This window comes from Haliaeetus albicilla, chromosome 1, assembly GCF_947461875.1.
Source record: "Haliaeetus albicilla chromosome 1, bHalAlb1.1, whole genome shotgun sequence".
Lineage (NCBI taxonomy): Eukaryota > Metazoa > Chordata > Aves > Accipitriformes > Accipitridae > Haliaeetus > Haliaeetus albicilla.
Window position 1 is genome coordinate 27,383,898 of NC_091483.1, and position 16,994 is coordinate 27,400,891.

At 42.7% G+C, this 16,994-nt stretch overlaps 1 protein-coding gene and 1 long non-coding RNA gene across 3 annotated transcripts in view; one reads left to right on the forward strand and one right to left on the reverse strand.

Annotated features, from left to right (window-relative positions):
- Window positions 1-4,641: 4,641 nt before the first annotated feature.
- Window positions 4,642-9,238, reverse strand: LOC138685371 (uncharacterized). 2 transcript variants are annotated; one of them, XR_011324589.1, is made up of 3 exons: window positions 8,937-9,238; window positions 7,193-7,421; window positions 4,642-5,824 (listed from the first exon to the last, which is right to left on the reverse strand). It is a non-coding gene; the product is annotated as an uncharacterized lncRNA (long non-coding RNA). The 2 variants fall into 2 exon arrangements; XR_011324591.1 differs by having other exon boundaries at window positions 4,642-6,462.
- Window positions 9,239-10,528: 1,290 nt separating this feature from the next.
- The window catches only part of DKK2 (dickkopf WNT signaling pathway inhibitor 2), a 43,431-nt gene continuing 36,965 nt past the window's right edge, over window positions 10,529-16,994 (forward strand). The window contains exon 1 of the mRNA XM_009921947.2: window positions 10,529-11,290. Coding sequence (XP_009920249.2) covers window positions 11,033-11,290 — 258 coding nt within the window. The 5' untranslated portion in view covers window positions 10,529-11,032. The remainder of the gene's footprint in view (window positions 11,291-16,994) is intronic.

The following is a 16,994-nucleotide window of genomic DNA, read 5'->3' on the forward strand; positions in this document are numbered from 1 at the left end:
TCAAGCCTTTAGGGAGGCCTAAAAGATCTAGCCTGGGCCGAAAGAATCAAAAGCATGAAATGAGAATCATTCTAAAACCTAACATTTCCATGTTTCCATTAATTCATTATGTTTTGCTTTGAAAAAAATGGAAAATCAAATTCAAAGATCAAAGTCCACATAGCTTTCTACACACAAACTAGCATTTCATCTAGATTATACATGTAAATAAAGTTGCAGCTTGCTCCTAAGACATAAAAAGCAAAGGTCAGATGATGGAAATAAAGGGAAAAACATGTAAGTCTGTTTGTTCTGCATTTCTTGGCAGCCAATACATTCAGTATTCTGGTACTTGTTATGCAGAAAAATAGAGCTGCCTATTGTGGATAATAGCAAAAAAGGCAAAGGACCAGTTCTGTTCCTCTTCTAACTCCATTGGTGTCAATGGATTTAAATCAGGAATTCTTTTGGCAGGGGTCTTCGAGTCACCACTTGAGGTTCAAGTGCTAACTTCTTCTAAGACCCAGAAAAGTTATGCTGAGTGAGGCTGGCAAAAAGGTTCCATTAACTCTTTCAGCTGGAAAAATCTGGGACAGAGCAGGCCCTGGAGCACAGTGCCAGGAAGAGCCAAGCTTTGGGAAGGAAGCTTAGGCTGAGGTTTACATAGTTATTGTCTTTGAATTACCAAAGGCCAGAGTGGGGCTGAGTTACCAAATGCCAGAATGGGAGTAAATTTAGATGCTCCCTCGGGTATTTGTGTTTGAGCAGTGAAGCAAGCTCCCTTCTCTCTATCGCGCTGGGCTGCACACCAAAGAGAAGAGGCTCCCCTTCCTTCCCCTTCTGATCATTTTTGTGCTTTCTAATGCTGAGAGAAAAATGGGGAAATGACTGCAACCAGGGAATGGAGTGTAAACATACATGCAGAAGAGGAAAACTGCAACATGTTGTTCTTACCTGTGACTATTGAGCTTCACAGTTGCTCTCCATCACCTGTGCAACTAGCCAGGAATGCAGCCTGCATAGTTTGTTGAAAGGCTATCCTAATTTTACCCTCTTCAAAGATTTTAGGGGGAAAAAAAAATAATCCAGATTTTGCTGCTATTTTATTTAGCAGCCATATAAGCAGCGTCTTTAAAACAGTATGGATTGAACGTCTTTTTTTCTGTCCACTTTCAACAACAGGTATAGCAAAGAGATGGGGTATCTTCAGTGCTAGCTTGAGGTTCTTCTCTGCTATGCAGATGTGGAATACTAATTTGTTCTTTTCCCACATTTGCAAAAATTGCATATGGAATGTTATTTTTCTTCTTTCACAACAAACATCATGTCCCCTGCAAAGTAAACCTTTGTAGGTGATCAGAAAGCAGTCATTAAGCTGGCATTTCAATGGAAAAACTGTTTCAATTGAAACAAATCAAAATTAAAAAAAAATAAAATCCCAGAAATGAAATCCATTTGCAAACAAAATGTTGCATTTTTTTTCCCCAAAATTACTTTTTATTTAGACATTTACTTTTTTAATGTATTGCTATTTATTGCAAGCATATTTGAATGAAAAGACTAAAGTGATCAGGAATGACATTTAAACCATTATTTCATTAAGAGAAGTGTGATGTCCCTTTTTTGGACAATTATTTATAAAGTTTACATTTTCTTAAGAGCATAACCCAATTGGAGAGGCAGCTCATAAGAATCACCAGATTCTTAATTTATCAAATGCAGTCATATTAGCCTGTTAGTAGGACAGATTTTGACTCTATTTAATGAACTGACCATTCAGCATAAATTCTTCTATTGCGGATAAGGAATTTTTGCCATGTCTCATTATTTCCTGATTCTACAGCAGTATACTTGTGCTAAAAAAAACTGCATAGAGGTTTATGTTGTAGAACTTATCCTTTATCTTTTAGTTGTTTGCTCAATTTTACTCCCCATCTTTATTTAAGAAATCACACAGAGAAGGAAGCAACCTCCCTAACTCCTTTTTTTTGCAGAGCAGAGGCTCTGCTCTTTCTCTGAGAGTGGGATATTTATTACAGACTGTAGATACACCATCCTAGCCCCAAAAACATTTGTTTAAGGTAGGTTTTCAAGCCGAAGCAAATGATTGAAACTATTTTTACATTTGCTGTTTTATACAGTCTTCAGATGTGACTGCATTTATCAGAAAACACGAGATAGATGTAATAAACAGCAATCAGCTTTTTCAGTACTTATTATAGCTAAGGTTGCACAATGGTTTCCATTCTAACCCCCTTTTCAGCCTCATAATTTTCTGCTGCTTTCATTCCTGAGAAGGGAATTTTCCTTACGGTTATTTTTCTTTGGAAAGTTTGAGTAACTTGGCTCCAATATTGCCAAGAATATTGCAAAGAAAATGGGTGTATGTAGACTTGCTAATTATAAGTATTTTTATTGTTTTAACAACTCTTCAACATAGGCAGCTGAAGGAGGGAGGCTGAGATTCCAGCTATTTCCATATCAAGTGAGCCGTCTTTCTGGGCTACCACGGATCCGTGTTTTGGTTTGTGCATTGCGATCCTCTGGAAAACCACGTGCTGTGCACACACAGCGTACCTTGCGTACGTCTTCCTTGCGGTGCTTTGTGCTGGGGAGGGCTCCAGTGGGGCCAGCAGCAGTCCTGCTTACAGACACGGGAGGAGAACGACCAAATACCGCCTGACCACCGCTGCTCCTCTCGCTCTGCATGTGCGGCTAGCTCCCGTCAGGGAGACCAGAGGGTTTAACTTGTGGCCTCCCGGCCATGAGACCCACACCTCTGCTGCATTTTGCTGAAACCTTTTTGGAAAGTACTTCTTTCTCTGATTAATGCTGAAACGTATACCACTTTGGGAGCGTGGTCAGGCTGGGTTCAGTCCAGTGACACAGTGAAGATGTTTTAGAGAAAATAATGAAGTGGCTTAAAATAATTTACATTGACTGGTTATTACATTTGGCTTTTGAAGCAACGTTTGTTGACAGTTATTAATTTTGGTGGGCTGGGAGTGTTTCCCTTTGCTGTTGTCGTCCTCCCGAGAAATCGGTGATTCCCTCTCCGAAGGGTTAATTGTTGTCAGAGGGGCTGATTCAAATCCTGAACTGTGAGTAACCAAGCCAGTCGCAGCACACTGTGTTGTTAATTAACTGTGACACCATCCTGGGCTGTTTTAATCAGGAAAAAGAGTTATTTATGAGGAATAACAGTAACATTCAGTACTCGTCTTTTTGAAAAAAAAGTCAGCAGGAGAAAAATCATAAGTATGGATTTCAAAACAGTTCTATTGCATCATTTGCATTCCTGCTCACGAGGAGCATGGCATTAGGAATTAAATCCAAAAATACAGAAATCAAAGGACGAGATATTTCTTCTCCTGTTTCCGTGACCGGGGTTGCACGCTGTGAGCCTGCCTCTCTCTGGGCTGCGGTCGTGCCTCCTGCTCCGGCTGCAGCCGGGGCCGCCCGTCGCGGCTCAGCTGGGCCAGGCAGCAATTACACCAGCGGCTGGGCTTGCTGACAGTTTTGGGGAGAGGGTAACCTTTAGAGGGAGAGGTGAGCTGGGACCTCTTGATGTGGCCTGGCTAGGCGGGCGCGACGTCAGCATGGGGATGCTCTGCAGCCGGCGTCGAACCCCTGCCAGGGGTTGTTTGCGGCGGCAGCCCCGCGAGCGCAACGCTGGCTTGTTCCAATTGCTGGCTATGCCAGCCGTCCTGAGGAGCAATGCTGAGCCGCTGCTGCCGGCACCTCGCTACGCCATCCCCGCACTGCACCGGCAGCGTGTCCTTACCCCACAGAGCGGTCAGGGATGAAGGCTGAGGAGGAGGAAGAGCTTTAGCCACCTGGCAGCCTCTCTTAGCGGCCGCAGAAGGGGGTCCCTGGGCACTTTTGGGTTGCGGGGTACGGCTGCGGCTTTCACACGTCCTCTGTCAAGAGGGAAAGAGGAGGAGGAGCGGGCCAGCTCTCTGGGCAGTGGTCACACCTACGGACTTCATGCTGGTAGAAACACAGCATAAGCTCTAATGAGTGGTTCCCATGATGCTAATATAGAAATATTATCTATGGAGCAGAGTTCTGTGGTGGCCACAGACTGCATTAGCGTGGATTTCTGGAGCTGACACCCACCTGTCATGCTTTCGGGTATCTCACTCCCCAACCTGTTCTCTTGGGTGCTTTGCTGGGGCCACAGTCCCAGGACACAAAGCATTTGGTGAAAATGCTGGCACGAGGGGATCCCCTTGCCCTTTGTCCCCACCCTACAACCAGTGCCTGCACTCTCTTGCCCTTGTACTGCCATGCAAAGCCTCCACTACGGAGGGGGGGAAATTGCTTGAGGGGGGTTGTTGTGAGCTGAATAGAAAAATGGTGAAAAAGGGAAGAAACAAACCTAAACCAGTTCCCCATAGAGAGCTGGAAGACAGATGGGAAGAATGAGCTCCTTAAAAATACTTTTTTAAAAGAAAATGTTGTATTGTTGAGCTGCAGCTTTAGCAAAACTAGGTATTGCTCGACACTGATTGAATTTTTTTAGTCAGAAGTTAAATAAAAGACAGAGTAGGCCCCAGGGGCAGTGCTAAGGGAGATTTGGCCATATCCAAGTTGTGAGAGTTGCTGTAAGGGGCAATGGAAATTCAGTGCAGCTGGTGAACCTAAAAAATAATAACAAAAAACAATACACCTCTCTGTTACAGAATGTCTTTCATACGACAAGGATCCCAAATTGCTTTATATAGAATTAAAAACAGATTTAATTTGAAGAACAGGTAATTTTGTTTATTTAAGGGAAAGAAAAACATAGGATATTAGACTGAACTAAAGCTGGTGTAAATCAAAAACGGTTCAATTGAAGTCAAGTGGCTTAAAATATAGGTGCTGTAAAATACATAAGATTATAATCTGGCCCATAATATTTTGCATTTACAGTGTGTAATTTTGGCCCCTTGGAGGAGGTCAGGTAAAGGATCTCCCCATTTTCATTGTATTTCCTTTTTGTCCTTAAACTGAATATATTAATTTCTTAATTTCCTTTATTTCTTGCTTTTGTCTTGAATTCTGCTAGAGACTGCTTTTTCCAAATGTTTCCTCTTTTAAAAAGTTTCAGAGACAAAAGGGGAAAAAAAAGCAAGAGGAAAAAAGGTTACTCTTCTTTTCTATGTCTTTCCTGCCGCCCTAAAATCCTCTTCTCCCCTATGAAAAATGAAAAAAAAGGCTACAATGAATCTAATGCAACTCCCTGGCAAAGAATGTAAGGGGGGGAGTTCATACAGAAAAATAGAGATAGTAGAAAAGCAATTAAAATGTTGATATTTTTCAATGAAAATACCAACAAATTCAACTTTAATTTTTTTTGCCATTTTTTTATTTTGGCAAGACTAAGTAGCAAAACTGGAAAAATTCTACAAAACCTTTGTTTGTTTAAGGCCACTCAGTTTTTTCATTAAATTTATAAACAAGTGTAATTAAAAGAAACACCAAAACATTTGTAGAACAGAAATATGTGTTTGGAACATTTAAACCTCCAACATTTGTTCAGGGTATGAATATGATTTAAAAATAAATGCAAGCTCTGTGGCGTGTCTCCTCTCTATGGGAACAAATAAGGCAAAAGAAAAACCTACTTTTTAGAAAGCATGCTAATTTAGCCCAAAGGAGATACAAATGCATATTTCTATATTGAAATACGTATTTTTAACATTAAATGAGAACTAAGTACTTGTGGCTCACTGATGTAGTTCTCAGTGTTTGCAGCTGGAGGTCTCACTGGTGTTTAATGAACATTTGCCCTCTTGACTGCGGAGCTTTTGTGCCCGGGTTGTAACCAGCATAGCCGCTCCTTCTGCCTACTGGAAATCTGCAGGAAGAATTAGCAGTTAAAGCTGAGCATGGGGGTCTTTGCACAATCTGCCCCGCGTGCTAGGGCATAAGTGGAGGATTCCAGGGAGATTTGTGGTTATGTACGCAATGGTCAGGAGCAGGTTCGGTCTCTGCAATATGGTACTTGATGAGAGATTTCTAGTGACCATCCCACATGTTATGTAGCATTTGCCACTGACTGTGGTTTTCAGGGTAAGGCTTCTTCCATTACTCTGCATGGTTAGCTGCAAAACGCCATTCTGGGCGAAAGACTGTATTGCTCTGAAATGTTTGACTAACCACACATACATACACAAAGTACGTGGGCCTTAGCTTCTCCAAACCAGGCATCCAAACTTAGTGGTGAACTCAGTAGTAAACTCTGCCTGATCTTCAGTAGTGTGACAGCCTCTGCTTAGTGCACTTCATGCACTTAACAACCATCGGGGTTTTTAGCTGGTTCTTCTGGTAGATCCCCCATGGCACTTAAATGTTTTAGAAGTTCTTGGTATCTCTCAAAATCTAGGTTGTAGTGGCACAGTCATAAATCTGCTTTTTGGTAATTTTGCCTCCATACCATCTTACTTGAGTACATATTGCGAAGTAAATCTATGTCTTTAAAGGACATAAGAGTTGCTGCAATGAGAAGCATAGGAAATCCACACCTAAGTTTGGAAGTTTGTATTTGACCAGTTTGAAGTACACAAGGCGTGGGCTGAATGCTAGTTAAAAGTAAAATGCCAACTAACTTGTTTGTCTCTAAGTATATCTATATATTATGCTTCTGTTAAGAAGGAAAAAAAAATAATAAAGGCTTCTCCCCAACACAGGTTTAGTGTTTGGTCTATCTACTTCTCATTTCTTTGGTCTTGAGCAGCATGTCGGTCTGGCAGCAACTGCCCTGCGGTGAAGTGGGTTGTTGCTTGCTCTGGAGGGAACTGTCTGTCAGGGTAGCAAAGCAAAACCTGTTTCCATTTCCTCAGAGATGCTGCAAACTATCTTCCCTTCAGAGCAGTGAGTTACAAGATAGGTCTTGCTCTGTTGGAAAGATACCCATTTCCATTCCCACTAAATTTAACTTAATGTCTGGAAACTTAGTTGAATCCAGCTGACTGATGAACTTCATACTTAGCTGAATCCAGACTGATTTGAAAAAATGAGTTTGGGCACCTGTTCTTAAATACCTGAAAAGTTTTGAGCATTCCTCCCTAGTTTTCTTCAAATTTCTAGAGGTTATGAATATAGGGGGACTTTGTTATTTACATTGAAGGACTTGGAATGTGGCTTGCTTTTTACATTTATTAATTTAAGTGATAATTTTAATAAGATATTAATATATATATTAATTTAGACAAAGTCTACTTACAGTCTGGTCCTTTAGGTGCTGCGTGCCTCTCTTTAATACCACACATGTCCTTTTATTTCAAGAAGAGCTGAATGATACTCGAATGAGGTCATCATATTGTGTTTCTTATTGTCATGGATTCTCTTTGCGTGCCTCATCAGTTTATTTTGTTCTCTTTGTAATCTTCCCTTATTCAAAGCAACTCTGGTGGAGAATACTTTACCACTGACTTATGAATTTCTCTTCCTTCCTGGGTAAGAGAAACACAGGTAAGATAACATCCAAAAAAAGTTATAATTTGAGGGGGGTTGTTATTGCTGTCACCAAAGTTAAACAAGTCAGTTAATAGATTCAGAGCCTAGTTAAATATACCATAAATTCTCAGTTGTGTAAAGCATTTTGGAGAAGGGGGCTGTTTGAAGTGTGAATTAACATAGCCTCCCATATATTTTGATCAATAGCCCAGACACACCACATATATCAAATGTCTTAGCGGTAGGAAAACCACATTTTGCTTGTCCAAGTTTTGTGGTAGTCTCCCAAAACCTGTTGACTTGATATTTTTACAAATTTGGTACCATCCACGTAGCAGGACAGATCAGGGCTAAGCCTCCATGGTGGCATATATGGGGAATACCGGGAAAACAGATGTGAATTGGAACTTAAGTGTATTTATCCCCAGCAAGAAAACAAAATGTGACTAGGGCAGTCCATGGTAATAGGATGAGGAAATGCAGGACTTGTTATTAGAAATCAGGGAGCTGTTACGAGGTTGTGTTTCTGCATCTCAGCTTGATCCTACGTGAATGGGTGGGTGGACGTCAGCCCTTCTCTGTTTGTGGCATGAGGCTGCCTATGCACGTGTGTATATACACTGTATATGTCTGCCGGAGTGGATTGTGTGTTTCTCTGTGGCTGTGATTTTACCCATTTTGTGTGTGTGTGTGTGGTGTTTATATGGCTCTCTGCCAACTTTCTATGAAATTATCTGTTAGAGCTTTTCCTGTGGCCCTGATAGCTCTTTGGTTTTGGGTTTGGGAGGGATGGATGAAACACCAGGAGGGCTGGGTGTTGAAAGTCAAGTCAAAAATGATCAAAAAGGACTGGCTTTTATCACTTTCTTGTGAAATTGCAAATTGCTTTCTGATCTTTTAGAAATATTTCCTTACAAATGTCTTCAGGAATTATCAGGTATGAGGACGGAAATGTAATTTTAGTTTATTTAAGGCTGCACAAAGACAGAAAAAAGGAAATGCTGTGAAGAAGGCAAACTTTTATTTTCATTCCTTACTCCTTACAAAGCTGAATGCAGAAAAAAAGTGATTTTAATTCTGAACTTAGTTTTCTGAAATCAAGCACTAATAAAATTGCTCCCAGCTTCAAAACCAGTAAATGTGAGCTCATCTGAAGCCTGAGTCAGACCAAATGTCACGCTCTGTATAACAGTTCAAAATCCAGTCTTGGGGGCTGATATGTCATTTCAGTTGTTACTTAAAAAAAAAAAAATAAAAAAAAATTAAAAGATCAGTAGTAATCCCCTGAAGTGAGAGGTCATTAGATAAGAAAAAAAGAAAAAAAAAAAAGAATCTGCCCTGTGAGATAGGATTAAACCTCTGAAACAATTCTAAGGTTTCAGCTGTGGAAAAAGACGTAAATTAAGCTACTCTTCATAAGATGCTCTGTTTAATATAATACAAGCCCTAACATTAGGACACATTGCTAGCAGTCACACGTCGATAGACAGACAACATTTTGAAAAACTTACCCAAGGTGATGTGGTTCATGGAGTATTCCCTGCAGAGAGCTGCTGAGCCCCCAGGAGGGCTTCTGCTCACTGAAAGGGAGCAGGAGCACTGGGGGCCAAAAGAGAGCCTGACTCCTCCTTGGTATTTCTTGCCTTAGCAACTTCTTTTTTTCACAGCTGTTAATTTAGAAGAAATGAAATTTCAGGTGAGCATTTCTTCTTCTTCATCTCTTCTGCTGTGGAAAGAGGTAGAGTAACCAGAAAGGATTGATAGCTCAGAGAAGGGGAGGGGGGAAAACATGAAAATTCTCTGTACTGTTCCCAGACAAGGTAGTGTTTGTACATGAACATATGGGACAGCAAGAAGGCTGCTCCTCTCACCATCTTCTGTTCCCTCCACCCCACTTTCGCATGTCCAGGGGAAAGACAAGGGCTTGCAGCTCTCCACTGCAGTACACAAGTGCCCCATGGTGGTGTTCTCTGCACTAAGCCTTTTGCAGGTAACTGGGAAAAGTTAAGAGCTGGGTTCTCTAATTTTTGCACTCTGTGCCCCTGTTTACCTTCCGTTTTCTGAAACGCAGTGTTTTGGTGCAGCGGCGGGGGGATGCAAGGGCCTTGGAGCGTGTGGGTGTAGGTAGTAGCACCTGGATGTTCCACAGCACTCGGGCGTGTGCTCATGCCAAGGAAACTGAGCAGATGAATACAAATCCAGTCTCTCGAGTTGCCAGCGGCACTGAGAAGCGTCACGTTTAGGAGTAGTGCAGTGCACCATTAGTGGCTGGACATGCCCTTTACCTGGGCAGTGGGCTTTGCAGGCTCGGGCATAAGGTTAGGCAGGATTTGTCTGCCAGCCCCATACTTCCACAGCGCTGCAGGACTAACGCGCTTTGCGCTTCTGAGCGTTTCAGGGAGCCGGAGCACGCTTCGGGTTCGGCAGCGCAATTTGGGGAGCCCGTGCGGAAAGCCTGCCGGCACCCGTCCCCTTCGGCGAGACTTTACCTCCACCTCGGGGCTGGATCTCGGAGCGGCAGCGAGGTGCCACTGAGAGCGTAGCACGCGTGTCTGGGGCTGTGCGTGGCCGTGGGCCCCGGGCAGACCCCGGCCGGGGAGAGGGGGACCCCCTCAGGCTGGGGAGAAGGTGGACTCTGGAGAGGTGAGGGCCGGGGGGGGGGAGGACGGACACACGACACGGAGGGGTCGCAAGTCGCTGCGCGGCGTGTCCCTCCTCCGGGCTGGGGGGGGGGGGGGGGGGGGCAGGGGGCAGGGATACCCGCTGCCAGCGGCTATAATGATAAGGGGGGGGCAGTAAGAGGCTGCCGGAGAGCCCCGAGTGCGAGGGGCAGCAGCGCAGGAATCCCGCCGGGGGGGGTCTGCCCCTCTGGCCGTGTGCAGGCGTTCCCGCGGGGCTGTGGGGGGGTCAGCCCCGGGGCTCCCTCCCCCGGCCCGGCCCGGCCCGCCCCGCCGGCGGATGCCCGGAGCCCCTCGGCCCGCACTGGCCGGGCTGGAGGAGGAGGAGGAGGAGACCGGGCGCTTTCACTCCTGCTGGCTGCAGAGGCTGAGGCAAAAGACAGAAAAAGGAGGAGGGGAATAAAAAGTAAAGGGGGGGGGGAGAGAGAGCAAGAAAACTAAGCCCAGCTTTTGCCGGTGCTGCTTGGATTGGATCTGGTTTGAGTTTCCTCTCTGCTGGCTTGTGCAGCAAGGGAGGAGGAGTGGGGGGAAGTAACTCTCTCACTCTGCCTCTGAAGCTTAAGCAAACGTGCTGGTGCCTGCACTGGTGGGGAGCTGCCCTGGGTGCAGTTGCCTCGTAGCTTATTGCTCTCAGTTACTAAAGAATTGCTTGGACTTCTCGAGGACCTGGAGGAAAAAGCCATCACTTCACAGACCCGATAGTTGCTCAGTGCCTATAGACTTGACACGGTTTTTTCCTAGGGGATTCTTTTTAAAATTATTTTTCTCCCGTATCTCTCAGAACAGCAGTTCCTTGAGTGTGTGGCGTTGAAATCCATTGCTTTGTTAACAACTTTGGGAGATATTTTTAAAAACTTTTTTTTCCTCTCTTTTGTTTTCTTTGCTTTAAAAAAAAGAAAAAAGAAATAATCCTTTTGGGGGGAGGGGAGATGATCGTGCTGATGTGGAATAAGTGCTCCTGCTGTCTCCTCTTACTAGCCGCGGTCCTGATCGTGGAGAGCTCCCAGCTAGACAGCTCCAGCTCCAAGGTGAACTCCATCAAATCCACCCTGACGGGGGAGGCTCCAACTCAGGCAACCAACAGATCTGCAGGCATCCACCAGGGACTGACGCTTGCTAGCAGTAAGAAGGGCAAAATGCTAGAGCAGATGGGAAAACCTCCCAAGCACTATCACCGGCAAGGAGAGGTAGGACATCGCTTCATTGCTCGAGTGTCTGTCCGTCTGTGTGCTATATGCAAATAATGGCTAGTCTTCCCCTCACGTTGTTTTCGAAGCTTTACTGTGTTAAATTAATTAATTTATTTCATTGGGGTTGTCTAGGACAATATAATCTCATAATTGGTGTTAACAACTGTGCAAGTGGGATTTGGAAGGTTTTAAACATCTCATTTTTCTCTGTAGGATTACTAACTGATGGAAGAAAGAGTTATCTAAAAATGTATCTTCAGCATTTCTTTGTTTGACTCCTTCAAAGGGCTGCTAGAAGTAAAGGAAGAAATTTCTTAACTCTCAGACAGTAAATGAATTGAATTTAAATAGGTGAGGAAAATTTGAGCATGAAGTGAAAACTGTGTTTACAGCAGTGAAACAAACTTGGTTTTAAAAATCACACCTAGCAAGCTGATGTCTGATATCTTTCTCCATGGTGACAATAAAAAAGCATACTGTCCTGGAGCTATAGTTTAAAGCACATATATTTGCTTAATATGACAGAAAAGAAATTCTAGGTTTCTTGTCCAGAATTCGCTCCAGTGGTTGTGGAAGTTTTGTTTGGTTATGTCCAGTTGAGATAAGCAGGGATTGAAAGCCCTGAATAGGAAATTTGAGTGTAAGGAAGAAAGAAAAGGTTATAGAAACTTTAGGGGGGGGGAAGAAAAGACCCTGACTTGCATATGCAGTCTTCTTTCTTCTATACTCTGCTTGGAAACTTGGAAGCCTGATAGAAAATTATCTTCGCTCAGCTAGCCATCAGTTCTCTACTTCCCTATCAAGTCTCCATGTGGATGGTATGAATGGTGCGCATTGTGGCGTTGAAGGAGGTAGACTTCTTCAGAAAATCCTGATTTTATACCACTGGGTATTATTAGTACCTCCAAATACAGCTGCTTTTCATAAGCAACAAACACTGTAGCAGCAAGGGAGCTGCCAACATTCAGGACTAAAAAGGCAAAATACTCAAAGCCTGAAGGGTCTGTATCTTGCCTACATTTTCCTTAAAGCAGCAGAGAAACTGCAAATTCAAGCAATCCACTGAATTTGCTAAAGTGTTTTACATCAGCTTCCTAATAATTGAATGTTATCATTTGGGTTTGTGTGCAGGCGTAATAACAGTGGTGGTAGTTTTGGTTTTGTGTGTCAGAAATTTGTTTCTAAACTCTTCTAAGCTTTCTTTCCCTAGCCACTCAATTGTTTTATAATTTACCCAGAATTTGGTCACCTCTCCTTACCTCTGAACAAAGTTGAGTAACAGATGCTGTGCTGAAGTTTCATGTTACTAAAGTACTGTGCTCTTTCCTAGTGCACATTGTAATAATTACTATGTTAAATCACCTTGAGGAAATACAGGAGCATGATACTCTTTCTTACATGTTCTCCTTGGGTTTTCTTTTGTTTTCTCTGTGTTCTCAAAAAGTCAATATATAGGACCTATTTTCCCACTGAGTGTTATCTCAGTCTCATGAGTTTCAGTGTGGGTACTTGCAAGGCTGTGCTGTACAGCTCCAAACATGATATATAATTTTTGCCTTTTGGCGAAATCTTGCCACCTTTCCCTGTGTACAGCATCCTTAGCACTTCAATGTGTATTTAGCACAATGTTGAGAATGATTGATTATAATTCACCCAGTTCCTGGAAAACAAGTTGCACTGTCCACCGTATTTGCAAGATTTGCCCCTTACTTGCCAACCCCAATTGTTGGCTAGGGGCTTCTAGTTACTGGCATGAACTCACAAGGTACGCTTCAAGTCAGAGACAACTCTGTAAGTATCTGTAATGGTAGAAGAGGTGGCATGTTTTTTAAGGTGTCCCGTTTGTATCACAAGCAAAGACCCCTGGACAATTGGTGACTTTGGCTCCCAGGGAGCAAAGCCTGACCTCCTGTCAAGGGTTGTCGGTCCTGATTTCACTCTCTCTCCCTGGGTGGGACTCCATCCCCGGCTCCTGCGCGGTCTCACACAGATGTAGTCTGTGAAAATGACTCAGATTTGCTGCCAAGAATTGTAGATGCTACTTTCGGCCATCCACCTGAAGCAACACAATTAACACAGAATTGCAATAAAAAGAAGGGAAAAAAAAAAAAAAAAAGAAGTACCTTTTGTGATAATGTTTTATCTTTGGTGATACTTCCAGTTGCAGGGCTGGTGAGCTGCTGCATTTTTTAACAGCAATGGCACACATCTCAACCTATTAAGACATGACATTTTCATAATTTTTTTAAGTACTCTCTTATTAGGTTAGTACTTGATTTGTTTAGATTATGGGACTTTGTGCTTAAGTTCTGCATGCCATTTGCTAAAAGAACAGACCTATGCTTTTCTTTCTAAAACATTCTGTTGCATTAGTGGTATTTTTAATGTGTCAAAAGTAGGAGTACCTTTTATATCTTGGTAACTTTAAATGGTGAGTTGAGTGTCTTGTTTAAAACTAGGAAATAGTTTTAGTAAGGATCAAGGATATGCAACTTAAGGGAAAATTAATAGAATGTTGCTGTTATGACAGCTCGAAGCTGTGCATTCAACTCTCTGCAGATATATGTAGCGGAAATCAGAGGACTCTCACCGAAACTGATGAAAGGACCATCAGCCAGCAACCTATGTGCTTATTCAGCTTGGTAGACTAATGCACTTTCAGAATGTTTCTCTAATATGTTAACGTAACGTTTTCAGTTCTGTTAATTCTCAGGACTAGGAGCAACTTGGGAGTCTTTAATCAGCAATAAATCAACGGACACAATAGTTCATGGCTTATCTAGAGTGCTGATGTATTTCAGCTGGTAGTTATAATGCTTCTGCCCAGAAAGGGAAGATCCAGCACTCCTTCATCAGGCAAAGTTCCCATTCAAATTAATGAAAATACTCACATGAGCAAAGCAAACTGATCTATCTTGCTGGAGGGACTGGCAGGGCAAATGTGGTTTTTAGTAAGACTTACACTTTTATGTTTTTCTGAGGAATATTATTTATTTTCTGTTCTTATTCCCTTTACTGCCTTGGATCAGCAAAGAATGAGGAGCACTGACGTGCTAAATGGGTGAGATTTCACTGTCTTCACTGTTCTTCACTGTCATTCCTGTTTTCCCCTTTGCAAACTGTTAATGTTTTCCGAATTTCACAAGGAATCAGAATATATCTATAGCATTTGCACAAGGGAAAAATATGCTCAGAAATAGGACTGTACAGTGCATGTTAGACTAGGTTACTTTTGCGGGGGTCAGTACTATATACTGTCTGCCATCAATTTCCTTTCAAAACTTGATTTAGAAAAATGGCTTCTAGAACATCTAACACCTCAGTAGGGTAGCCTCTCTGGGAAACCGTTCTGGATATGTCATCTCTAAATAAGTACAATACAGTGAATAGAGTCATAAATGAAAAAGGCCAGATTAACAATGATGGTGGATTAATTTTTCTGCATGTTAGCTATAGCTTCCACTGTGTTAGGACAAGCTGTCCCACCTGAGTGCTCTCACTCAATTAATAGAGATGCAACTTGAAAGGGAAAATCCCATGTATCGTAGCTGTGATTGAAAGGCATAGCCATTCCATAGATTCCTGGATGATGGCTCTGTAGCCTCTTTAATTCACTTCAGCATATTTTTGATTTCTTGTCTCAGGGTTATGGTCCTTGCTCTCCTCTGAGGCTTATCCCCTCCATCAGTGCTGGGGTCTGCAATCCTTCACACTCAAACACTTTTAATGATCTGGTAGGCTGAGACCTACCAAACTTTATTTCCAGCTGTTTTCCTTCTTTAATCTGTGGGCGCTATTATCTTCTGACCTTTCTGAGTCCTGGCCACAAGCTATTGTTTCGGCTCTTTCCCCAGCAAGTTGTGTGTCTCGTTCCCTTTGCTGCTGCGTAGCTGGTTGGGTTTGCGCTTCCCACTGGGACTGTCCCTCCCACTTCCCCCACATGCACGACGGGAGCAGCAGCAATGAAGGGAAGAACTGGGATGGCCAAGAGAGGGGACTGGCACAACTGTGGGCCTGAATCAGAGATAATGAGGCCTGGAAAAGCGAGAGAGGAGTGAAAAGCTGGGACAAGTTTTAACAGTGCAGAGGCACAACACTCAGATACCAGATAAGCCTTTGTATTCCAAATGTACTTGGTTTAATTTTTAAAATGTTTTGGGGTTTGGTGTGTTTTTTTTTTTTTAAACTCTATCACAGCTTGAGCTAAGAGGCTTGAGGCCACAGAAGCCAAACCAAAAGGCATTAATCCAAATGGCTAAGCTGACGCTGATCTCATACCTATCAGCGCATAGACATACATGTGTTTCCTGAACAGGACGTAGTTACCCACAAGGACTTGCTAGAAAATGCTTGGATGATGCTTTGTAGCAAGTAAAACAGCATGAGATGTAGTAATTGACTGCAGTGCCCTGAGAATGTTACAATAAAATGTACCAAAGACACCAAAAATGTAACCACAATATCTTGAATAGCTAGCAACCAAAACAGTATAAATTATTTCTCCATAGGATTAAAAATAAATTAATTACAATACCTAGAAATTACATCCAGCAACAGCTGCTTTTTTTTTTTCTTAAATAAAAAAATAAATACAGAATTGCTAAATCCGCAGAGGTCACCAGAGAACGTATTCTTTGCTCTTGCTGTTTGCTGTTAGGAATCTGGGAGACATACTGGTTTACTGGCAGCAGTCTTGCTAAATAGCCGAGTGGCTTGTCTCTTGATTGCAAAAATGGGATGCAGAGTATTATCTCCTTCCTGGGTCATGCTTGGTGTCCCCTTCAATTTGTTATTATTATTTGACTTCTTAATATAGAGCAAAAGCTTCTATAAAGTGGCTTTACTACAACTATTTCCTATTAACATTGCAATAATGCCTATAAAACTTCCTGGACTCTGCTGTGCTATTGGGTGTGCAAATACTTAAGAAGAGTTAGTTTCTGTCTGGAAGGTCTGTCAGAGTCTAAGGACAACACAAAAGATGATGAAGCATGATTACATTTTGCCCTCAGAAAAATGAGTCTGATTAACTCATTACGTTTGATTAACTGATGCTTTGCAGATGCAAATATAGCACAAGTTTAATTTTGATTTTAATTATCTCAACACCAGATGTATTTTGCAAGCACTTCGTATCTCATGGTTTGTCAGTTGAGCCTTTGGTCCTTTTACAGTTGTACTTACAAATGTCTCACCCTGGAAATGTCATTTAGGAGGAATTTAAGTCTGCAAAGGAGGAGTCCCATGAAGCTCCTGCTTCTGTTTGTTTTTCAAGCATTGCTTTCCTTTTCAGATTTTGTGTATCTGAGATTTTTTTTAAGTATATCCAATGAAGCTTTATATATACGTAAAAATGTTAATTTGGAGAACACCTTCAAAGCAGAGACCTTCCCTTCCTGCTTGGGTTGCTGAAGTCCCTGCCAAGCTCATGCTGTCCCCACATGCACACACTGGTCGTGGCTGGCAAGAGTCAGGATGCAATGGGCCAGACTTGGAGCCAGCAGCCCCCACCTGGCCCATCATTGGCACATGGCTTGTCACCATGTCCCACCACAGTGGGAGCTTTGTGTCGGTTTTGGCACTGCAGTCGTTAGACATTTATGATAGATTTGAGGAGCTGAAGTTTGTATGGCGCTGCAGAAATGGGGAAGAAAACCAGAAGCCACCTCTCTGCTTTTCCTGCATTGGTGAAACTCCAAGT